The sequence below is a fragment of the Athene noctua genome, chromosome 1, assembly GCF_965140245.1.
Source record: "Athene noctua chromosome 1, bAthNoc1.hap1.1, whole genome shotgun sequence".
NCBI classification, from domain to species: Eukaryota; Metazoa; Chordata; class Aves; order Strigiformes; family Strigidae; genus Athene; species Athene noctua.
In genome coordinates, this window is record NC_134037.1 from 208,588,699 (window position 1) to 208,615,047 (window position 26,349).

Sequence of the window (26,349 nt, forward strand, 5' to 3'; positions counted from 1 at the left end):
AACAGTATTATACAAAATGGCCCAAAGTTCTACTGAATACAGCATAGAGCCTCCTCCCATACATTAACCAGATTTGTAGGTAGAAAAAGCTGCATATCTTTTTCTTTTTCAGAAGTGGTGAAGAATAATCTATGTGTATGTGGGTTTTGCAAGCATAACATTATTAGTGTATCATCATTTTTCCACGGTGAAAATGCATTGACTGACTTGTGGAAAAAATAGCTGTGGTTCCTAGTCACCACATTTTCAGTGGATACAGTCAAATTCAAGATACAAAATTGTTTGCAGAAAGAGAAAATAGAGTGATTTCAACACCCTGCCTGAAGCTTTCTGAGCAGCATCTCAGAATAATTGACAAGCGTGGCTTTTCTTGTACATTAGGTCTGCAATTGCATTCCATGCACCCCATTACATCCAGGAAGTTATCTGTCATTTTCACTGAAGCTCTAAGTGGTCAGTATGTATAAAGGGGAGAAATTAGACAACATGTTACTGATTCAAGTCCACTCATATATTGTCTCTACAAATCTGACATGACGTAAGAGAACATAGCACTAAACTCAAAGTCTTTTGCCTTCTTATACTTTTCTTTAAGAATAAAACATTTCCATGTGTTAGGACCTGAAAAAAGATGGATATAACCTAGGAAAACAAGGAAATCACATTTCAGGAGAATAACGGTCTACACAGAAATATACAAAGACCCTTCAAGGATAAACAGCTCTGTTATCTATGAAAATACAATAAAATAAATTTCACTGATATAATTTACTTTCTGTTTCCAAAGATTTAAAAAAAAAAATATTGGCTAAGGTTTGTCTTAGAAGAAAAGCTTTACATTGCAAATGGAACTGCTGTGATTTATTAATCTTTACAGCAAATAAAATATTTTTGAGGGACAGGAGAAACAGTCTGCTCTGTTACAAATGAGTAGTGAGATGAGCTTGTGCCAAGATGTCATTGGACTCTGGCAGGGGATGCAGCTTCCTGACTAACGGAAAATCTGTGAGAACCAAGCAAGTTAAAAAGAAAATAAAATACACCTGAGCCTTGGGTGAGTTTTCAGTGAAAATATTTTTTGTTTCTTTTTTTGAGGTAAGGGCTGAGTTTGCTGAAGCTAGCCTTTAATTCCCAAAATATTTGAGAGAATTTGGCTGTTAAATGCCTTGATCACTGCTGCCAGAACAAAGTCTCATCAAGCAGGATGTAGACTGCTTTTAAAATCCGAGTAACTTCATGTAGGTTGAAAGTAAAAAGCATCTTGAAGAAAATCCTTAGCAACCTGTAGCACTGGGGCCATAAAAAGCGTCTAATTCTGGGTTGGCAAGAAGAATATTAATCTCAGCCTCCTTCCTTTTGTCCCTGCATTTTTCCCAGCTATGGCAGCTTCCTTCCAAGCAATGGAAACTCACTGGCTTGGATGGCAGTCTAGCCAGCACCAAACAGGCTACTGGAAGATCAATGGGAGGTAGAAACTCCTGACAGAGAAACAGGCAAACTGTTGACTTTAGATTTTGAGCTTCAGTGCACTGATGAATATTAAGGAAAAGCCATAAATTGTTGACTATTGGCTCAACAGCATCTGCTACTGAATTTGAAGGATCTTATTAACATGAAGTTCAGAGGTGGTGGTGATCTGTGTGTACACACACACACTAAAAATGGAAAGAAGGAAGCTGGTATCATTAACTCTGTTTATCTTTGTGTCAGAATCCAGACAAAACTCTATCAAACTGAGGTCTGGTAATCAGAGACTGTCCAATGTAATGATATTTCCCTTGAGTGCCTATTAAAGGAGGTTAAACGGAACATTTTGTGTATTCATCTCAAACACATTGTACTTCAGTCTGACCTACAGAGATCAAAATGTGTTTGGAAGTTAATACAGAGAATCACAGATGAGACACGAGCAGAAGTTACCAAGTGTACTCTGTGGAATATTCCTTACAGAGTTACCACTAATTTTCAGCACTCTGCTTTCCTTAAATCTCTTACAGCTATTAATTTGAAGTTTACTAAATGGTACATTTCTCCCTGACACTCTCTCTTGAAAACTTTGAGCTTGTTTAACTAGATGAAGGATTCGAAGTCAGTCTGGTGAACTGTTGAACAAGCAAAAGCAATTTCTAGAGGTCTGGACAATCTTTATTAAAGTCTGGACAGAAAAATGGTGGAGATGTTTTTCTCCCTGCTTGAGACATTCACCAACAGAGAAGGCGCAACTCACACAGTACCTTTGCCGACACCTGCATGCTGTTTTCTTGCATGTTCATGATGGCTTCAGAAATCTTGACATCAATAGGATCCATGACTGATTCAATGTTGAATGGTCCCTCTAATCTCTCCGCTACCAGAAGCATAGCATCTGTTAAAACACAAAGCAGCCATTCCCTTAAAGAGGGGACACCTTCAGGTGCCTCAGGCAGAGCAGAGCTGGAGGTGAGGGTACCCGAGCATTCCCGAGCAGGAGCCCGTGGGGACATGCGGGAGCAGGACCGTGAAGCCTGCAGGGCAGCTTCTCCACTGTCAAAAATATCTTCCTCTACCACTGCCACCACAGAAAGAGGAATAGACTGTAAAAGTTAGATTAATAATAGTAGCCATGGCATTATCGAACTTGGGGTAAAATTGTTTTACACAGCATCGCACCACTCAAAGCAGACAGTGCTCTGGACTGCATTTATGTAGTCTCCCCCCAAGAAAAAGCAGGGTGATAGGAATGATCCCTGAGGTATATTCTTAGAGTTTGTGTGAGATGATGAAAACTTTGATATGATATATCAGGGTATTATAATTAAAGCAGCTGTTCTTTCTGACCTTAATGATCTCATTTTCTTGTAATATGAACAGCAGATGAATATTGGATTTCTGCCATAGTGTATAGGTATAAACCATGTTTGCCTTGCTACATTTTCAAAACATGGTTGAAAGTTGCATGCAGGAACATGTATTCTTTGTGTGTTTTGGTTTTTAAAAACAACTGTTTGTTTAATTTACATTGGAGCCCCTCTCGAAAATAATTTTATGTTGTTCATTAACAAGTAAAAAACAAGCAACTGAACAGAAATTAATGACAGTAAAAGAAGTTTTGCCATACATCACATATGTTTGTCTACACACAGACACAGATTCGTCAGAATTTCTGTGGCAATAGCCATACGATAAACTGGATTTATCCTATACCTTTGAATATCATATTTGATCCTCATCTCATATGTTAGCTTTTAAAATTTTCAGCATCTAATTACCTATAAACAGATGTCACTTGCAATTTTAACATGATAAACAAAAATCTTCACATACTATCTTCTTTATCCCTCATACTTAGGCTCCAAATCAGGTACTAATCAGACTTCCTTCCAAAACAGACCCCACAAGTGCTTTGCTGTTGTAAGCACCAGTCCCATGGCAACTATTTGGAGAAGGCATGGAGCATCGCACAGACCCAACGGCAATCTTTGTTAGCTCTGCATTTGGCTGCAGAGTCCTGGAGCTTCTTTCCAACCTGCATGGCAATCTTCTCCCTCCCCACAGAAGAACATGTGCATGGATGTATGGAAAGAGGCTGGCATCTCACCCTTGCAGTTGAGACAGTCTCCCATGCACAGACTAACCTGAGGGCTACAATATGTTGCTTATATGCAGTCAATGCATTCCTAAAAGTCCCACTGACACTGAAATTATTTGGCATGTACTTCCTAAGCACTTTTGCAAATTCGAGTCTGATATTGTAGAAGGCTCCAGGGACACAAGTCAGACACCAGTCGGACACTGGTGGCCTTTCCAGTACTTAAAGGGGGCCTACAGGAAAGATGGGGATGGATTCTTTATCACAGAGTGTAGCAATAGCATGAGGAGTAATGGTTTTATACTGACAGAAGGTAGATTTAGATTGGATATAAGAAGGAAATTCTTTACTGTGAAGCTGGAACAGGCTGTCCAGAGAGGTTGTTAATGCCCCCTCCCTGGCAGTGTCCAAGGCCAGGTTGGACGGGGCTTTGAGCAACCTGGGCTAGTGGAAGGTGTCCCTGCCCATGGCAGGGAGGGTGGAACTAGATGATCTTTAAGGTCCCTTCCAACCCAAACCATTCTGTGATTCTATGATTTCATAGTACATTTAGGCTGGAAAGAGTGTAATGCCAGTCATCTGAACTGGGGCGTGTAGCACTTGTTCCTAACTGTGAGACATAGTGAAATGATAGAAATTTGGTTTCAGAGGTGTTATTTCGGCTGTACATTATTTTACAATTCTTTAGTTTAAACCCTTTCCAGTGGAAAACTTGGTGAAAACAGCACCTAGCTCTGATAGAGGAAACAAAATAGTTTTTATACAAAGATACACACACATATACACATGCACACACATATACTTAAAGATTTCTGCAATAAATTAGCAACTTTTCCACATGCACAGAGAATTTGTAAGTGTGGACTAGTATAAAGGATTTTCTTCCTCACACCTTTTGAATGACTTATATAAAACATTTCTGCCTTAGCACATCATGACCAATGCAATCAGCCTAAATCCTAGCTGCCACAACCAGTACTAGGCATTGTTAGGGCACAGGTCTTGGTGGCTGGATTTTGGTGATTTAGTTCAGGATTAGAATTAGGGTTAAGATTAGGATTAATGCATAAAACAGTCACGATATTTTTCTTTTTTTTTTTTTTTTTTTTTTTTTTTTTTTTTTTTTTTGGATAGCAGTAGCCCACAGCTACTTAGTTAAGGACTTAGTTAAGGACAGGTGCCTCTTTGTATGAGCACACTTTAGTTTGGGAACTAGGAATTTGGACAAGTCTAGTGCTAAATTCTAATTTAAAATATCTACACTTTTATTGATGACAGGTGCATCTTTATATCAACAGTCTGTGTTTTTGTTTTGGAGCTAGAATGTGGGACAGGACTAGTGTTAAACTAGAGTCCTATATGCAGGGACATAGTTGAAGAGGCAGAGTCTGAGACATGGATTAAATGCTGAGATGAGAGATGCTTGAAGGGCTAAGGTAAAACAGGTTCTTCCTGCAACATTATTTCTGAGGCTGACACAAGTACTTTCAGTTAAGGCTCATTTTAGGGCTTCGCTCAGACTAGAAGTCTTGGGCAAGTGCACAGTTCTTGCACAAACACAAAACTAATGTTATTTGAGGACTCATTTTATCTTCTTCAGTTTCAGCAGGTGTGTGGAGCCATGGCTGATTTAGCAGTGACTGGACTGCTGGGTTACTCCTATCTCTTTCTGGTAGAAGTACTACAAGCTCTGTTGAGCAAAAGAGGATGAGTAAGTGGCACTTCTGTGAACGCCAAAATTATTTTCTTGGCCTCTGTCTGACTGAACTTTTCTTTCTACTCTTTCTCTAACCATTGTGTTGTTTCTAATATTGTCAAACCTATCCAGATGATATCTGACAGCCCCAGACTGAGAGAAGCCTTAAATAGCAAGGCAGTCATATCATTGTGAGTGTTCAGGTCCCTTGGGAATATAATCACTACTGTAGTTAACTAATTTTACTGATTTTTTGAGTTAGCCTTCAGATTAAAATCCTGACTGAATTTCCTATCTGTAATATTGTTCTCTAAAAAAGAAACGCCACAGTGTGTTGTCTTAAGGTGAATGCTTCCCCTATCTCATTAGGTTCCAACCTCTTGTTTGCCCACCCTAACCCTAACTCTAGTTCTAAACCTTGTTATTCACTTGCACAATTCTATATGAACACATACAATATATACACACCAGGTATCCTATGCAATTGAATGAAATAAAAGCTGTTAAGTTGAATATAGTGAAAATCAGATGAAATTTAACGATCTGAGATTTGACAGAACAGTCAAAATGATGTAATGGTCCCTCCCAGACTGTAGCTCTTCAAATCTATAATTACGTTACAACAAATACAACACTATTGTCCCAAGTATCTTTTTTCTCCTAAAAATGTTATGAATATTATTACAGGAGAAGCCGGAAAGATTTCAAAATGAAGTTAAGAAAATTTATATGCCTCAGTCTTGAAATCTTAATTCTCAAGAACAGGCTCTTGAACTCAAAGAAAGCCTAATTCAGTTCAGTGGGACTCTGTGTCGGTTTTATCAACCAGCAAAAATTGTAGATATTGGGAGTTTAATTATCGTTTGTGCTATAAAAATCTGAAAACCAATCGATTAATTGACTACCTATTTTTTATGTTGTTAATACGCTTGGACTGTACTGTTCAGTTACCTATGTTCTTTATTTTTACCTCTTTTGCATTTTTCAAAATCTGCTTTGCTTAGGCTAAGTACATGTCTTCCCCATATACTACAGCACTTGGCAGAAAGCTGGCATCTAGCTGCCGGGTGAGTGGATCAGGAACTCAGTTTAGGTAAGTCATTCTTGTGTTGTGGGTTTGTTAGCGACATGACTACTTGCTCACTTGAGGACATGGGCTTGGAAAACAAGAAAGTGCAGAGCATATGGCACACTAGATTCACTGTCAGTGCCACTGCTCTCAATGTCTCCTGCTAGATGCGTATTGCTCGGAACAGGAGTGGGAACCTTTCTGATGCAGTAAAAAAAGATGTCTACCAGAGTCCTAGGGTGTAGTCTCAGGGGCCCCCAAATGTCTCTGCTGGCTGAGCACAGCACCTCTGTTTAAATGGTTTGTATTCCCTTGTCCGTACCAAGAAATGCCATAGGTATTCAACAGTGGCTCTTGAAGGACACTGGTTCATTTTAAGCAATATATAAGAGAGATCTTTCAGGAATTTTGGTTTACTTCACAGATTTCTTTTATTTTTAAAGTTTTATAGGTGCAATTTTAATGAGAAACAAAGGACAAACCTGATCACTGTGCTATGTGATTTATTGTATAATTTAAAAATTCAGAAGGCCATGTGTGAATTTCAAGATACAGTGATGTTTTGTGAACCCTGAGTATCTCCAAGCAAAATAATGGATAGACTAATAATACAAAAAAGACAAGAATCTGCCTCTGCTTTCTAGGAACTGCATCAAGCCACTGTCTTTTTGACTTATCTTGATACCAGAAGTGATGTCTTCCTGTTTATGTTACATTTCCTTCAGGGCAGGTTTCCAGAGTAGGGACAAGGATACTGATCTATGAGACATCTGACTAGTGAAAAAAACCCCAAACTAGACTGAAATACAAAGTTCCTGTAAAAACAATCAGTGCCTCCTTTTACTTGCCACCTTTCTGCGATCAAGAAAATGTGAGGAGGGTCTGATAGGTGCGACAGTCTGATGAAACCACAGTTAATATCTCAACCATTTGGTAAAGAACTTTGGTAAAGGAAACTGTTTCTATGGAAATGGTAGGGCTGTGCAGGTAATGGCAGGGAGGCATGACAAGAGGAAAGGGTCCTATAGAGATGGCACCCCACTTTTTGGAGGCTGAACTTCCCTATCTTGAGTGACTCTGTGAAGAGCCAATAGAGACACTGTTTTCACAAAAGGTCAAATAACGGTTACACCTGCAGGGAGGGGGGAGTAACTCCCCAATGACCCCTGATCCCACCAACTCATTTCCAGATGAATCTGAAAGTACGAACTGTCCATGTACGAAAAGCAAGGAGAATTCTAGAAGCATAAATGCGCATGATGAGTAATTAGCCTAATGAGTCCAAGTGCCCACCTGGAGGAAGGGCAGGGAATTATAAAAGCACACAAGTCAAGTCCCCAGGTGGCTACGCCCCTCCGGAACTGGACCCCTGGGCTGGCTGGACTGACGATGGAAACAGGACTGGTGAAATCTTCCTTTTGATCTCTCTCTCTCTCTCTTCTCCTCTTTCCCCTTTTCTCTCCCATTCTTATTCTGTATGCCCACATATAAGGCAAGGCAAGTTTGGGCATGTTTAAGGCTTGTCGGGGCATGTTTAAGGTTTAGTGGGGTATTTTGTAAGATCTGCCACTAGTCAGTGTGAATTTAATACCTGTTGCAGAGGATGCAAATATTACTGACAAAGTTTCATGCCAATTATGTGTTGTGAGCGAATAAAAATTGTGTTGTGTGAATTGAAAAATCCTTGGTGTCCTTTCACCTTAATCCTGAACTGGGAATTGGTGAATCTGAGTCATCATCCTGAGAAATTAGGATGTGACAATTAGGAGGACCCAGATTGCTGATAGGGAAGACTCGGAGCTGATAAGGGAAGGCATTTTTTGGGTCTGTGTTAGTTTGGCTGTGACATCAGTTTTTCCTTTCATTCACACTTTGTTGTTCTTCTACTTTTAAATGATCAGTGAGATTCCAGCAGTGGCTGAGCTTTCCCTGGTGCAATCCAGAAGAGCATCTATGGATGAAGTCTCTAAAAATGTTCTTTCTTCAGGGAGACAAAGAATGGTAAAATACTAAATTGCATGTCCTTCACAAAATCTTAAGTTATAGTTTGTTTGTGTAAAAAAGGGAGGAAGATCTTACCTTAAATTTCCTATCCGGAGGTTTCTATTTTTTCTGGCCCATGTATGTGGTCTAACACTTATTTATGAAGAACTGTGAAGTGCTTGTTCACATAGTTTCTTGTGAAATAATGAAAGGATAAATTTTTACTTGGGAAGCTTCAAAGGATTAGTCTACGGACAAGTACATGGATTGCAGAAGGGAGATGAATCAGTTGTAAGCAGATTGAGCAACTTATTTGAATTGACTATGACCTTGAGAGTGGCAATGACTGTTTTGGAAAATAATATAACTGTTAATATGCTGGGCTGCAAAGCACTGCTCATTTGGTAGCTTCCCAGCCTTCTGACCAAGGGCAAGGGGAGTCAGGACTTCGGGTTGTATTTACTACATCATGTAGGCAAAACTCAGTGAGTTTTCCATCATGACACTAAATATAAATAGTGGTCATAAAATCTTTAGAGCATTAGATGGTAAATTAATGAAACAAAATAAAAAATAAAAATTGAAAAGTGAAATATGGGTACATATTGACTTTTTAGAAATATAATAACAGTGGAAATACATCCCTGTAATACTCTGCCAAAATTTTTACTGCTAGATTATGATTTACTGAAAAAATTCGAGTAAAGTAAAACTTCACCTCACATTTAATGAGGTGCTAAGAACTCTTTTCTCAGGAAATCAGAGTAAGGCATGGCAGTGATGCCAAAACTGCTGGGTTTTTTAGGGTGCACAGTTCCCTTTTCACATTATTATTCATATGAGAACACTGTATGGTTCAATTCTGATGAGGCTTAATTGACAGATTTCCTCTCTGTCATTAAGCTCCACATATGTATTGGCATAATAACATTATAATTCTCTACATCCTGCTCTTTTTATTTTTTTTTTTTTTTTGGGGGGGGGGGGGCGGGGGGGGAGGTGCTTAAAACACATGTTTGCACCTGTATAAAGGGGATCTCAATATTACTTATTTGGATATTCAGTCATCAATATCCAGTTAAGCTTATCTATTAAGGTATGCAGGCAAATGACTAGTCCTTGCCTGAAGTTTAGATAAGCCAGCAAAACATGAGAAACTGCTGGACGTGGCATGAGATTTTCCTAGAGGTAACAAGTAGCAGAGTAGGCAGCTGAACAAAAGTCACAGATCTGTGAAGAATGACATGATTTCACAAATGGTTGGCAAAAGAGGGAGCAATGGGGAAAAAGTACCTGGGGTGAGTTGTTTACATGGGAGAAAACAAGGGCAAAGAAAGAGATAGATTAAGGCGAGCTGGGGAATAAGCATGGGAAAACAGGGAGAAGAGGGCATATGAAAGAGGCCATCCATGTGGAAACACTGCTGGTCATCAGTCTTCTTGTCTGCCTGATCATTGCAGTCTGCTATATATTCTTATCGAACTGTATTCCTAACCATTTTCTGGTTGAGAATAATAGCGCGGGTGTGCAGCATATTCTCTGTGTGTGTTTGTATAATGTCCTGCTAGCAAACTTTAAGCTGAACTATCTGACAAGAAGAAGAAGATCACCAGCTGGAAAGACCCAAGGTCTATGCCAGACACTTGATGAAGAGTCCAGGTCTGGGTGCAGAGCCTGGATAGTCTTGAGGTCCAGGCTATGATTCAAGAGAGCTGTTTCAAGATGCATCTGCACGTGTGAATAAAGGGGTTTGCATGTGTTCCCCTAGCGAGCTGACACAGTAGCAGAATCCCATCCTGATTTGTGATGAAGCTGTTTTCTGAGAAAACACTGGCAACAGGCAAGGCAAAAGTTGGACTCTGTACAAACTTCAGGTCACTTGTAAATGCTTTCTAAAGCTTAACAAGCACTTCATGGCAGTCTGACACAGAGCCATTCACCCTTTCAGCCCTTCTGAGCTGGTAGTTTCTGTAGCTCTTCCTAGAGCATGGAGTTCTTCAAAGGAGTAGTGTGAACAAGAATGCAGTCCTGAAGGTGCCTACCTTTACACAGTAAAACCAAGATGTGGGAGATTCCCTTTAAATTTTTTTTGCCTGCTGTGATGAGGCTCAAAATTCTACCTGCTGGAAAAACATCCTAACCACCTCTGCTGATCTTATGTGCCTGACAGCTCTCCTTTCAAAGCTGTTCCTATGGAATACTTAGGTATTCGCCTGGACAGAAAGATTGGTCTGCTGTTGTGGTAAGGCATTAGCTGTTTTTTTCTATCTGCTAAGCCACAGGAATGCGGCGTTCAGATCACAGCTAACCCTTGCAGGAGGTTAACCTCCGCGGGAAAGAAAGCACAAAGGCCAATATGGTGGATGCTATCTGTTCGATTTATTAACTGCGCAATTGCTTTATATACCCCTTTCTGTACATCGCGAGATCTTTAGTTCCCTGTTCTTTCCGTGCATCACGAGATCTTTTCATGTGCCTCTGTTTTTCCAGTACATCGCGAGATCTTCTGAGCGCCTCCCCCTACAGTCTGCATCTTAGCATTTAAGGCACACAGTTATGAAGGCGTGAATCCGGTTTTCTGGCTTATGCTTATAGGGCCAATGTCCAAAGGCTGATGTAATGAAAAGTACATCATAAGTTCTTGCGGGAGGGATGGGAATCCAGAACTGTATGTGCCAGGTTAATTAACAAGTAAATAAAGAGGCAAACTCTAAAATTGTGTGTAGATAATCAGATCTAGTTATTTATTATCTATGTTTAATTTCAGTTATAAGAATTTTCAGATTTAAAAATTATATGGTTTTTGATATTTATGATTAGCTATGTAGCCATGTTGATTGATGACAATATCACTCTTCCCTCAAAAAAGGAAAAAAAGAATTGTTAAGAGTATGAATAAGCTAAAGTTTTCCATACCCAATTCTGTAATAATGCTTTATCACTCCTGCTAGGTTTGTCTCTAACTGTCTCTTTTATGTAGAGCAGCTCATGAAATCAGTTTACTACCATGTACAATCTATGTATGAAAAAGTCATTGACATGCAGTTGTCATCTTATTGTAGCTGATAGCAACAAAATGATTTTTGTAGGGTGAACAATTCACTAGATTTTTTTTAGTATTTCATATAGCATACATTTTTCTTCCCTACATTAAGAAAATGACCATATTAAAATTATTTTGCTTCTTCATCTTTCTTAACTTTGAGCAATTCTAAATAATTTAGTGCACTGTTATTAGATTATATCTTATTTTTGTTCACATATGCAAAAAGAAAGTAGCAAAGACTAGGCAAAATGGTAATTTCTGTGTACTCTTACTCTTCTTCTTATGGGACCTGAATGCAAGATGCTTTTCTGAACTGGACTTTTAGCAAATGTTATTGCTAAACGTTGTTGAGGATTCCATCTGAATGTTTGGCATGTATCAATTAATAAAATGTATTACATTTATAAAATCTTTGTCCTGTTGCTTTTTCCATATGCCAAGAGATGTTTAAATAGTCTCACCATCAGTCACAGAAAATGTTAATAAATAAAACAATCATCAATTCACGCCCTTATGCTACCTGCTATAGTCCATTCTTTAAATTTGTATTAACATAGACTAGTGTGCATAATTCTTCAAAGATATGTGGGGTTTGGAACACTAGAAAAAGTCCATCTTTCTGATGCTTCTTTGATGAGATATGCTCAAATTGTTGAAGACAGCAAATCATGGCCTGAAATGTTGTATTTAATGTATCCTTTCCTCCGTAAAATTCTCCTGAGTATATAGCTTGCGTTATGTTGGTACAGTCACAGATGTTAGAACCTGATAGATCTTTTCAGCCATTCCACTGCCCATGCAGAGTTACTACCCATGGTATAGATTCCCTGGTGATCTGTCCAGCCCAATTTTAACGTAACTTAGTTATGTTCTTCCCACTTTTTTTAAATAAAGTTATTTCATTGTCTACTGTACATCACTATTAGTATTTTCATCCAGTCATCTGTTGTCTATTTTCTGCTGCTTAATTTCACTCAACTATTTCTAATAAGCTACCTCATATCATCATAGACAGTCCTTTTTACATCCCCCAGATAATTGTAGACATCTATTTTACCCTCCTTTAGTTTGTGCTCAGTCACTCTTTCCATGCTAATGTTTTTACTCTGTTTTCATAAGTGATTTCCTCAGGTTTTTTGCTGTTTATTTTATTTAAAAGAGGTGTCTAGTATTGTGGTGTCTAGAACTAATTAAACATTTAAAGTTGGATCTCATCAGTGTTACTTTGCAGAGGTCCTTTTTGGCCCACATGTCTGACTCAGAAAACTGCCTTGATTCCCTCGATGCATCTGATTTCCTTATCCTCTTCATCACAACTGATTTATAATTCATATTTCCCATGTCAGTCCTGACATTATTTCAAGTGTTTTCTCATATTCAGATTTATAGGGATTATATTTTCTGCACTGTTTTTTATTTCATTCCCTAATTATATTTCTAAATTTTGTGCAGTAGCATTTTTTCCAACCTTAACAGAACTTACGGTATACTTTTGAAAACATAATTAATGAGTGCTCCATTATCTCTTCTTGAGAAGTGATACATGCTTTACTTTTATAAGCAGTTTGTTTCAAGAAACTGTTTGGTTATATCAGGAATAACTTGACCCTTTAGTAGCATCTAATCTACACATAATCTTCCTAATGTGTGGTGGCATCTATGTCTTTAATGTCTTCTTCTGTAAAAACCCAGTTTAAACTAACAGACTTGCCATTCTTATTGACAGTTTACTGATAATTGCTTACAGAAGGACATTGGTTCTCATTCTACTTTTTATTTTCCTTGAATATTTTTTTCTGTTCCATAGTCTCTCTCTCTACTGATGGATGTAGTGCATCTTCAGTGCTGCATCAAGATTGTTAATGAATTTTTAGACATTCTTTGGGTTAGAGGGGTACAGTGGATGGCCAACTAGATGATGAGAGGGTTGGAGAACTCGAAAAATAAAGGCTGAATGAACTGGGTTTGTTCAGCCTACAAGGAGCAGGCTCAGGAGAGATCTCATCAATACTCAGTGTCTAAAGGGTAGGTACGGAGCAGATGGGGAAACTGTCTTCACATGGATGTGGAGTGGCAGGACAATACACAGTAGGCACAGGTTTCTGTTTGGCTATAAGAAAAAAAAAATCACCACATGAACAATTGTTGGCCAGGGATGTGGTGGAATGTGCCTTGCTGAAAATATTCAGACTTGTCTTGGCAGAGTCCTGAAAAACCTAATCTAAGGCTCTGCCTTCAGCTGAAGGTTAGACACTAGAAACTCTCCACAGGTCCCTTAACCCAGACTTTCCCGGGGATTCTGTGGCTGGGTTTCAATTCATTTCACCTATCTAGAAGTTAGGTTTATAATCTGAGTTAGTTGTAGAAAGCTTAGGATGGGATAACATTTGCTCCAAAGACATTTTTAACAGACTGTATAGGACTCTATGCTTAAGACTTTGCTCCTGTAACCTTTTCATAAACGATCTGGGAATAGGGGTAAACAATATGGTGAAAAAGCACACTGGTGTTACTGTTCAGGAAAGTAAAGTGAAGACTGTCCCAGAAAATCTGAGGACCTCAAGATACTGAATGACTGAGCAGTAAAATGGAATCAAGTGATGAGTATAAGAAAAAAGAAATAAATTCTAACTTTTAGGCAATGAAGGACTCCGAGATCACTATTGTCACTCAAAACCAAGATTTTCAGTGCATACTGCCATAACACAGGTTTAGCAGTCATCAGAAAACCCCACACTGAATACTGACAATAACTAGGGAAGGAACAGAGCATCAAATAAAACATGTTTATATTTATGAATAAATCTACAGTGAAATAACACCTTGGATACTGCATTGCAGAAGTTATAAATGTAAGCTTTCAAATATAACACAAGTCATAATCTAACATTCTACAATCTAGAATTAGAAGAATTACTGGAAGATTTAAGATGCCAGTCAAACTGTGGGTGACATGGGAATATATTAAGGTTCATTGTCTATTCCAGTGCAGGAACAGGGATGTAGAATATGAAACTAGAAGATCACATTTTCTTAATGTTACAATAATGATACCTTGCTAATCCCAAGATTATGTGGCAAATTCCTTAGTGTTGCCACAACTATCAGAGAACATCTGGATGCTCTTAGTTTCTTCGGTAAATTCAGCCTTTTTTCCTTCTGAATCAAAGAAGATTTTTGCCCCTGTTTTATGCAGGAAACCACAATTGCTATAAAGATCTGAAATACATATTTCCCAGGCACCAATGCCAGATTTCTGAATAGACATCCTATGAGTAACATCTTTCCTGCTACTTTGTCACTAAACTGACTTTATGCCTTTCCTTGCCATAAATAAACAATCAACCTATGACCAGCTTTGCTGGCAAGAATCCATCCCAATGGTACAGCTCTTAGGGAGGTGTCACACACAGTTGCACAGAGAAAATTGATTTTTGCCTTTCATCTTATTGATTCATATGGAAATGTACTGCGGATATCTCATTGCATTTAGAAGCCTGCCACTATGCAGAGAATTCTGAAATGCCTTACAGCATTTTCTCCTACTGAGCACCAATGCAGCAAATAAAATTTTTTTCCATCCTCCCCAATAAATGTTTGAATCCCAAATTATTGGATACATCAAGGTTGTCACAAATCAATACAGCTGGTGTGACTAATCTATTTATTGTTTTGACATTCCTCTTGAAAGGAAAGAGAAATTTTTGTGTTTGCCTAGCTGTGCTAACTATATTATGGGGATGAAACAGAACTAATCAATAGGATAGGGGCAATATTGTAAAATCCTACAGTTGAGCTCCTTAATTCTTCTAAATTATCTGTGTCCTGATCTTTTAAATGATAGGGAGATAAAGAGTAAAAACATTCATCTGGTCTAGAGAAGGTCAAAGTAATATAAAAAGCTAATGTTCATCACACAAGGCCACTTGCGTGATATGTTGTAATCATCATAAATATTAATAACAACACAGACAGTGTTGGCCAGAAAATAAAAGATCTGTTCCCACTAAAACTTTCACAGTAGGGAAAAATTGTTTTAACTGAGGGTGAAAAATTTTTAAATGGAACATTTTTCACAGAAAGATTGCTGGCTGGCTGCACATTGGCGAGGCTTCCAGGCCAGTGGCCAGGGAACCATCATATTAATTCTCCCTCAAAAATTTTTTATTTTCTAAACCGAGCATTTTCCAACAGAAAAAAATTTGTGCAATCAGCTCCAGTTTCATCCAAGAGAGATTTATGAATATGAATGAACTATATTTCCACATAAGATTGCTGAATGTCAGAAAAACAGACCAGGGAATCTAGGGAGGTATGGGGACATTTTGGGATCAGTTCTCTGTAACTTTGAGTTTTAACCTGTTCCTACAATTCTAAGCACTTAGCGGAACAGTCCTCCCTGATTAATTTTACACTAAATGAGGAGATGTAGTCAGCTCTGGAGACCTCCAAAGGGAGATCCCATCCACCCGCTTTACTTAGGGATTAAGTCAGTTGTGAATTTATTCACATTGGATCTCCTCTTTAGCAGCTGCCCCACGAGCATCAGGTCCCTGACTCAAGATTCAAAACCTCTGCACAGCTCTGTCCCACCCTGCTTACCCATCTGAGCTCCTCCTCTGCCACTTGACCTGTGCTTAAGGCCAGTTTTCATGCAATTCCTAAACTTTATGCAGATCCACTTAATCCAGCTCTTCTGTCTGCCAGAATAACAAATGTTGGTGAAATTCCACTATTGCTAACCTGATTTTTAGCTAGTGAAATTCCACTATTGCTAACCTGATTGCTAACCAGTTTCTAACATTTCATTGTGGCTCTTCCAGATCCATACAGGCATAAACAAGAACAGAGATGAAAAAATGTTAGGGTCTATACTATGCTGTTGCAGCCATGTTTTTTTGCTATCAAAAATAACACCGATTTCAGATTTTCTGAATGCCAAAGTGTAAAAACATGATATAAACTCTAAACATTATACCTTTTAATGAAGACATTAAGACTATTATTAATAGTTATATCTGCCAAGCAAATGGGATGTGATCCAAGGCCTAATAAAGTCACAAAACATCTTTTCAACAAATTTGGTTTGGAGGAGGTTGTTCATTCTTATTCTCAGGTTTTGCAGAAAAGATTCAATTTTTTTTTCCCTTTGGCTGAGTGCATGGCAGTGAATTAACAACAGTTATTCCTGGTGCTGTACTGATATCTGTGGACAGTGCTATACAGAAATAAACATATTTTGGCATGACAGAACTAGGTGGTAGTTAAGTTGACATTTTTGTTCCTATTAAAAACAATAAGCCATGCCAATTTTTGCTCCACTCAAAACATGGGGGAGAAAAATCAATGTTAGTCAAATGGAATAGGACAGCATCTATGGGTGTAATTGTTTTTCATGTTTTCAAAAGAGATCAAAAGTGAGGAGGCAGAAAAAGAACAGCAAACACTCTTCTAAAAATTGATATAGCAATGTCTGCTTTTGTAAAATGCTGCTTACAGATGCCATATATTTTTTCAAAGCAAAAAATAGGAAAAATTACATCATCTGGTACGGATATACTGCACTGTATACTGGATCCTAGCTCCTAGGAAAGGAAACTTTTTTCACAGGCAGTTAGCATTGCCAACATTCAGTAACTAAAAAAAGGCCTCCAAAGAAGTGTCAACTGGGTTCCACTTCAGTAACACGAAAATTTAAGACATGTTTTTTGTCCTCACTATTTCCCACAAGCTCTATACAGAAAGATAACAGTGAATAATATAAATCATGACGATTAACTTGGTAACATTATGTTCCTCTCCGAACCAGAAAAGAGTACAAAAAGGCTTTGATAATACTTATATCAGCCTAGCAACATCTCTTCTCCTAAAGCAGATAGATACTATTTATATTTTATTTTAGAAAAGCAAGTTAGACAATCTGCTTTTTCAAAGGTGAGTTGTACAAATGGAACAGGAACAAGTCTGTCCTTTTGGTGATGTTCACTCAAACAATGGAATAGAAATATTTATTTTGATTATTTCAAACATTTCTCTATGTATGTGGAAACATAGCCATTGAATTCAACTCATCCCTTGCACTGAGCATATTGCTCATTTTTTATTTGTTTATTTTTCTGCAAATATTTGTATGCTTGCTGTTAGTTTACACAAGTACCTATGGAGGAGTTTTTATTCATGAACAAATTATTGTGTCTGTGTTTCAGATGAGTTTGTTCAGCCTTGTCACACATCCCAGCCCACAATTTCTTGACAGAAATACGACACAGAAATGTTTCACTAAAACATCAGTCACTTAGATGTAAAAAGACAATATGTGAAAAGACAGTTTTATTTTTCTCTTTTCTTTGATAGAAATGGATCTTACTATTTTAAAATGAAAGAGGCTCTGGCAAGGAAAGAATATAAAATATTTCCATACCTCTATTAGACCTCTTTCTACAAATATTCTTCTTCATTCTTTCCTATGGGAAGGCTAGAATATCTAATCAAGGACTGAAAATCCATTTACTGTGAACTCAGTGGCAAGTTACAAAAAAATGCATGCCAGACTGGCTATAATTCATACTTCTGGTTTCCTTTAGTATAAATGGTTCGGTAGCACTGAAAATCCACTTATTTTTATAAAATCTGTTCTTTGAAATGTAGTGAATAATAACTGCAGTCATGGTGTGATTGTATGTTTCTGGATAGCTGCCTGAAGGAACAACAAGGGACACAACAGTGTTTATGTGTCTCCTCAGGCACTTTCTCCTGTCCTTCTGCTACTCTGGATTCATGATACAGCCTGGAAATCTACATGGAGTAGTTAAAAGGAGGACTTGGATGTTATGCATGGAGAAGATAACTTCCAAGAGACAGTCTAGAAATGAGAAAGCAGTGGCAGAAGACTAGCCAACTGTGCCTGCACAGCTTAGGGCGCAGTCACACAACCTGTTTAAGCCAACTGAAAAAATGACTTCTCCCCCACATCACTGAGGACAAAATTTCATCCTGCACCATGCCAGCACTGGTGCTCAGGGAATCCAGAGACAGCTGCAGGGAGGGATGCAGCTGGCTGGAAACAGAATCCCTTTTACAAGCAGGTTCATTTTCAGCAGGGTGTGACCTACTGCAGAGCAGACAAAAAGATCATGGGGATGAGAAGGACATTGCCTTCAAAAGGCAATTTACATTCGGGTGGCTTTTACAGGTACTCAAACTGGTGCTGCCATCTGCTTCAGGATCTCAAGTGGTGCCCACTATCCCAGGTATTTGCAGGAATGGGTGACTGCAGGGCTAGATGATGGGTGCACCCAAAGGCGTGCTGTGTGTGTTAGAAGGTTTTGACCATGGAGAAGAGGACTCAGACCTCTGCAGCAGCAAAAGCAGCTCCAGAATGGGATGTAAACACTGCAGGGAAAAATATTTCTGGCAGGACTGAGTGGGAGCAGCATATCAAAGAGAGGCTTCTTTGCAGAAGTTGAAATAGGGGACTGCCATGGTGCTTGAAACTGTAGTCAAAGCCCAAACTTTTACAATGGTGTGAATCAGCAGCAAAAGATAGGCCACAGCAAAAGGTTGTCACCAGGGCACTGTGAAAACAGCGCCAAGAATGGAGTTGTGCCCGATTTCTGCTTCTCAGTTGGACTCCTTTCCTGCATCTGCTGCTGTTCTTAGACCTTTGTTATTCTACAGTAACCACCATGTGCTTGGAAAGAGCTTAGGAAGTTTTGAATGCTTCCACAGAATAAATTAAAAAGAAAACACCAACAGTAAAATGACATCTTGATATGTCAAGATATATATGTCTTTCAGTGAATGCCTGATATAAAAATTCATCGTTCCTAAAATAAAAAAGTGCCCATAAATCAATCTTGCTTTAAACACTGAATGGTTTTTAGTCCTTTGTATTGGGTGGAGAAGCAGGAAGGTGTAACAATAACTGCTGATCAGGAAGGGCATAATGAGTTACATACCGGCTTGTGTTCATTCCGGCTCCCTGACAGACTTTGTGTCCTGAGAAAATGGTGAGCAGGTTGTAGTAGCAGATTGATGGGTTCTTCTGGCTGATTAGAAAAAAAATAAATCTGCAATATGGGGGAATAATGGGGGAATCTCAATCCTTTCCACACTGAAGAACAAAACAGTTATTCATGGGGACAGAGGCCACTAAAGACACATTTGTTCTGAAATTTTTTCTTCGTTTAAAGATGGATTTTTATTTTTATTGTCTTTTATAATACATTTAAGGGTTTCTGAAGCGTGGTTGCTTTGTAGACCTTCGTGTTTGAAACAATCTCATCTCTCAGATAAATACTGTCATTATGTTATTTATCCCTTTACCATTACAGCATCCTCTTTGATTAGTAGTTTTACAGGTTTGCTTACAAAAGAGATTGCACTGCTGTGCACGTTCTTGAGAATCAGATAAAATACCCTTGTTCACATTCAGTTTAGTTGTTTCACACTTAGCTAGTCAATGTGAAAATTTCTCACATTCTCCATGAACTCTTAGATGACTCATCAATAAAGAAGCATGGGTCTTTGCGTGGTTTGTATTTTTTTTCCTCTCAAAAGTGGACAGGTATTGTGTATGGATATTTCCAATCCCATCTTATCCAAAACACTGCTGGATGGCATGAGAAATAAGATAATGACAGCCCAATTTGAAATGTACAGCACTTACTCTGTTCCTTCTGGTTTCTGCAGTAAGTAGCAGATTGGGCAAGTGTAGTTTGGGGGAAAGAAAAAAGTCTCTGACAGCACTTGTGTTTTTTCTCTTGGGTCATGCATTGAAAAAATTCCTAGATATCACTGTATGGTTTGCCATGCATTTAATTTTGTTAGAAAATTAACTGCAATTTCCTTCAAGTCCCATTTTCCCTCAGATACCATGCACAAATTGGATGCATTCACCAGAAAGACATTTTATTTACCAAGTGTTTAACTGAGTTTGAAGCAAGAGAATAAATAGACCTTTTATTCCAGATAGTACAGAAGTATAAAAGACCACATATCCACAGCTACTGAATTTCTAGGTTAATGTGTTTGTTTTCATACCAAACTGTCAGAAAAGACAGGTGTCTTCCACCCCTTAAACTTTATATAAAGGGCCTCTCTACAGTGCACTCCAAAGAATGTTTCTCTATTGCAGCTAAACCAGAAGAAAAGTACATTCAACAGAGGGAGGGACACCGAAAGTGCCTCACATCAACTTCATCCCCTGGAAAAGAGTCATTCCACTGTTGTTAGTATTGCCAGCAGAGGAGCCAGGACTCTGCTGGAAAAGAGAACAGACCACATACATCAGACTAGGAATGAGAACATGGAGTAGGGCTATGTTACGGGGATAAATGTCTTGCAGCTGTTAAGTAAGGCATCTCTCTAGCCAGAGCTGATGAATCCTGCAGCACAGAGCTGCAGAACAGAGAGCTTCACCAGAGTAACAATCCATCTGTCTTCTTGTGACATTTTTAAAAAAACTTAACACCTTTGTTTGAATGCTTTTCTTATTTCATGTTTCATGTTGTCCCCAAAGCACTACTAACGGCACGTCATGAGATCCTCCCTCCAGCTGTCATCATTTGTTTTAAAGAAAAAGATCAAAGAATTTTAATTGCGAAGTCTGCTCCGATGCACCTATTACTTAATGCTGAAATGCACAGCAAAGTGTGATAAAATAATCCCTTCTTTATATTGACTTTGGTGAGACCTATTTTTATAATTTCGATTACTGAGGATTTGGCTATTTATACTAACTATTTCTATAGCAAAGATTGGAGTTTTACCCATTTGGATGTTGATGCACTTGTATTTTGTAGGGCTCTGCTCTATGTGTGCATGACTGCACACATAAAGCACACACATGACTGCTTGGTGTTGGGACCATTTCTGTTTAACATCTTTACTGATGATCTTGATAAGGACAGAGAGTGGTGTGTCATCAGTAAGTTCACAGATGACACCAAGTTAAGCGGGAGTATTGATCTGCATGAAGATAGGGAGCCTCTACAGAGAGACTTGGATAGATTGGATCGGTGGGCCAATGTTAATGGGATGAGCTTCAACAAGGCCAAGTGCCAGGTCCTGCACTTGGGCCACAACAACCCCCTGCATGGCCACAGGCTTGGGGAGGTGTGGCTGGAGAGCTGTCTGGAAGAGGAGCTGGGGGTTCTAATTGACAAGCAGCTGAACATGAGCCGGCAGTGTGCCCAGGTGGCCAAGAAAGCCAACGGCATCCTGGCTTGTATTAGAAATAGTGTGACCAGCAGGAGTAGGGAGGTGATAGTTCCCCTGTGCTCTGTACTGGTGAGGCCACACCTGGAGTGTTGTGTCCAGTTTTGGGCACCTCAATATGAGAGAGATATCGAGGTGCTGGAACAAGTGCAGAGGAGGGCAACAAAGCTGGTGAAGGGCCTGGAGAACAGATCCTATGAGGAGCAATTGAAGGAGCTGGGACTGTTCAGTTTGAGGAGGAGAAGGCTGAGGGGAGACCTCATCACTCTCTACAGCTGCCTGAAAGGACATTGTAGAGAGGTTGGTGCTGGCCTCTTCTCACAGGTGATTAGTGACAGAACAAGGGGGAACAGATTTAAACTGCAACAGGGGAGGTTTAGACTGGATATTAGGAAAAAAAATTCACAGAAAGAGTGGTGAGACAGTGGAATAGGCTACCCAGGGAGGTGGTGGAGTCACCATCCCTGGATGTGTTTAAGGGTCATTTAGATGTGATGTTGGGGGATGTGGTGTAGGGGAGAACTTTATAAAGTAGCGCTGATGGTTGGACTTGATGATCCCGAGGGTCTTTTCCAACCTGAATGATTCTGTGATCCTGATTCTGTGACTGTATAGATACACACGTGCACACACTCATGTACATCTACCAGCGTGCATACAAATTTCATAATTGGAAGTGCTAGTAAATAAACCCTTTAGATACACAGATGTATATCTGGCTGCAAACACCAGTAGCTGTTTGCTAGTTGCTAGTACCAAATTATGGCAAACAAACTCAAAAGCTACAGTACATTTATGAATTTTAGCAGAAACTTTCAGCCCTGTAAAAATAAAGGCCCAAAAAGCCACTTGGATACTTTTTTTTGTTGGTGTTTACAGTTCAGCTTGTATCTATTTAACAAAGGAAATGTAATGAAATTTATTCTTCCATTATTTTGCTCAATTTATAATAGTGACTGGATGGCTTCAGGGATGAAAGACAGCACAAGACAGTTTTATCCACATGGAAATTTATTGGCATATTCTGTGCATTTGCAGGGCCTGATTATTTACGCTGCTTATAACTGACCAGCACATGAGTCCAGCAAAGTAACTGGACAGAGAGCTGGGCAAAAGATAGTGTTTCAATCCCTGAAAAATTCAAGGATTTTGCAATGCATTTTGGCTTTTACATGATTATGATTTACAACTGCTACTGACAGAAAGGCGAAAACACTATGGAAAATAACAAGATAAATTATTTAATGGTCTTAACTTCATAATTTGTGAAATGGAGCAATTATCTGCTCCAGTTCCGGGGACTCCACACATTTACAGGATGGGGCAGCAGGAAATCTCTCCAGCCGAGTGTCAGAACATCCCCTGCCTCATGATGGAGAAGCTGTAATATCTTGCCAACCACCTGCTTAGAACTTGGACATCCTGAGGTGTCTGGTCCTGAGCAGGAGCTGCAGGAGTGCGGGGATCTCCATGCAGCTAGTCTGCATGGAAGGGCTGAGCCAAATAAGCCATATGAGATTTAGGTGCAGGCTGGCAAATGTGCATGTGTGTACGTGTGCATAGATGTACATCCGTATGAACACAGTCCTTCACACATAAAGCAGAGCTCCACAGAATTAAATACATGTGCATCTGCATACAAATGGGTAAAACTTTAAAATGGAGATGAAAAGATGTGAAACATTGATTGAATGTGTGGTTTGGTTTTTTTTTTTTTTTTTTTTTGACAACCTAGTGTTTTCCATAGAAGCCTTTTTTGTCAGTACTTTCGTGACTCAGTCCAGCTGGGTGCTGATCAACACTCTGCTGCCCAACGCATAGCTCTCAAAAGACCATGTCCAAATGTGCATAAAAAATAAGCCACTGGTTTAGTCCTTATGGATGTTAATCAGTAGTCACAGTGGCAGGGAAGTGAGAAGAAGCCCTCACCTAACATCTCCTGCTCTCAGAGGTTTTCAGGATTCAGAGTTCTGCATTTTTTCCACTTCGGTGGGTTTTCAATGAAAAAATGCTGTAATGTAAGCAGTGAGTTGAGCTATGATAGCCCTTGTGGCTGAGCTCTGGTGTGTACCAGTGCATGCAGAACCTTGGATGGATGGGTGCGCATTTGTCTCCAACCACGGCTGCAGAGGGAATGCAGGGGTTGTTCTATGTGATATCAGAACCCTAACTATACAATACGACCTTGATTCAAAACTAGTTAGAGGTCTGGTATATTGGAATAATTCCAGAAATTACTCCATAATTTTTTAGACAAGCTTGGGACAAAATGTAATGCATTGATTCTGCCTATGATAAGCAATTTAGGGCCCTGAAAGGGCTTATACAGAGTAGTTTCAAGCACTGATGGATTGCTTGTGCATTATCCCTGATTACTGAACACTGTATCTGGATAAGTACTTTCACTCTGACTGAAGATACAAGGAGCAGACTTTGATCAAAATGAATTAAATGACCACTCTGCAACACTTTTTCAACTGCAGGCAGAAGACAAAGCAAACAGGAGCTGAAATTGTGACCCAAGTACAATGGGAAGGAAGAGTTGGACTCGATGATCTTAGGATCTTTTCCAGCATATTCTGGGTTTTTATGAAGTCAAATGGAGATCAATGTCACCAACACAAATGCCATACTGATTCATTGGTAATATGGGATTTCTTCTACATATTTTCTTCCAATGCTATGATGGTATAGGCCCAGAGTAAGTTGATTTCTTTAGTAATAAAATAAGAATTAGTATCTCAAGCCAGTACAAGCTGCTGCTGATTACTTCTCTTTGATGCACCACCTTAGGAGCGCAGCTCCAGGGGGACATCTAAAAGCCAGGAGCCCTGGGCATTAGTTACCTCTGACTAGTGTTGCCTACTGAGCTGAAAAGCAAGTGTCTTCCTGCTGCCAGTGGGAACTGTTGTGCATAACATTGGGCATTTTTTTATACCCTCGTCTCCCTTGCTGGCCTTCCCACATGTGTCCAGGCTGTGAGTATTGCCCAACCACCGCGGGTCTCCAAGAGAGCTGGGCACAGCAAGACCCTGGCCCTTCCTTGGAGCGTGGACGGGAACCACTTGTCGTTTCTCATGCTCAGCTCATGACCCTCCTGGGCCCCAGCAGCTCAAGCACACCTCTGCACATTGCCAGAGCAGCCCTTCCCCATGCAAGGCCGTGACTCGGAGCTTGGCAGTGCTGTGGCTTTGCAGTGGCCCCGCGGTGATCACCCACCCACTACATGGAGAGGTCAGCGGGAGCCTCTGCAAGTCTTGCACTGATAACTGACATGCAGGGCCTCCCCATAAATCCCTGCTGAGTCCAGACCATTATACCTCTTCCTCTTCCTCCCTGTCTCATCTCTAGCTTTCTATTCTGCTTTGATTTTTTCTGCTTAAACTTAGGCACTGAACTGAAGTAGCCAGCTTTGAAGCTGGACTAAATCAGCATGTGCATCAGAAAATCACTGACACCAATGACTGCATGGAGCTATTTTCTTTTTATTTTAGTGGTCATCATTTAGCACTCATGCCTGACTGTACAAATAAACCAAGTGCTATGCGTATTTGAGCTAGGTTAGCTACAGAGAAGTACAGCGAGAGTGCTGTGAGAGTGGGCTGCTCGGCAAAGCAGTGGCAAGCGGAAAGACAGCTGCCTTCTTGATTTTTCACGTCTTTACTCATAGCCTAATCTGTTCTGCACATTGTCAAGTGAGACCCCAGTTTGAAAATAATATGTGCCCTCTTTTCTTCAGGCTAGTACCTCTTCAAAAAAACTACAGATATATTTTTTTTTTTTTCCCCAAAAAGGAACAGCTGCTTCTGTGGAAGTGCTGCAATCTCTGGGTTTCTGATAATTTCATGTGTAACTCTTTCCTTCCTTTTTCCCTTCTTCTATGATCTATTAATTAAACAGAGGTTAGGTACAGAATAAAGAAATAAAAAGTGTTGCAAAATAATTTGTCACATACCACTTCACTTTTCTGCTGTAGATTCAGCTGCCTCCTGAAACTCTTTGAAAGAGATAAAGCTTCTGTCTTTTTTTGGTCTTGTTCTCAGCAAGAGGACAAACATAAACTATGATTATCTTTAAAAGAGTAAAATTGGCCTTTCTTGGACATCTTATTAGAATGATTGTTTCCAAAGGAGGATATAAGGAGCAGAGGATTTGACTGGAAGAAATGGAGGGAATATAAGGACAATATAGTACAAGGATGCTTCCTGTCAGAATGGGGGTACTGCAAAATGTAGGAGATAATTTCTAAAAAATTACATAAAACCACTCAGTAGCCCTTTGGAAAGTCTTAAATTTACTCCACACTGAAATATAGAGGAGAGACAGTTGGGGCTGTAAAAGCTTTATCCAAGGTACCTGTGTTGGTTTCAGCCCTGCCGGGACCAGAGAGCACGTTGCTGTTGCCCCTCCCCCACCCTCAGCCAGTTGGGCTGGCAGTGAGGCACAAACCCGGGTTAAAATAAGAAGAAATTTAATACAACAGTGTGATGAACAATCTGAACAACAACAGTAGCAATGATAACAACAATAAACAGCAATAACAGTGAACAAGACAAACGATATACAGAGAAATACCGCAAAATGGTCACGGAACAAAGCCGACACGTGGGTCCCGCCACCAAAAAGCCAAAGAGAAAATAAAATCAAAGTTTCCCACCCCTGGACCTGACGTCAGCATGGTATGAATAACCCGGCTGGAGATCCCTTCCCCATCTCTCTCTGATGGGGAAATTTAACCCTATCCTAGTTGAACCAGGACAGTACCCAAG

At 39.5% G+C, this 26,349-nt stretch overlaps 1 protein-coding gene across 1 annotated transcript in view; it reads right to left on the reverse strand.

The window, feature by feature from the left end:
- GPC6 (glypican 6) overlaps window positions 1-26,349 on the reverse strand; it is a 795,485-nt gene that overhangs the window by 68,414 nt on the left and 700,722 nt on the right. Inside the window, exon 5 of the mRNA XM_074930934.1 lies at window positions 2,235-2,365. Coding sequence (XP_074787035.1) covers window positions 2,235-2,365 — 131 coding nt within the window. The remainder of the gene's footprint in view (window positions 1-2,234; window positions 2,366-26,349) is intronic.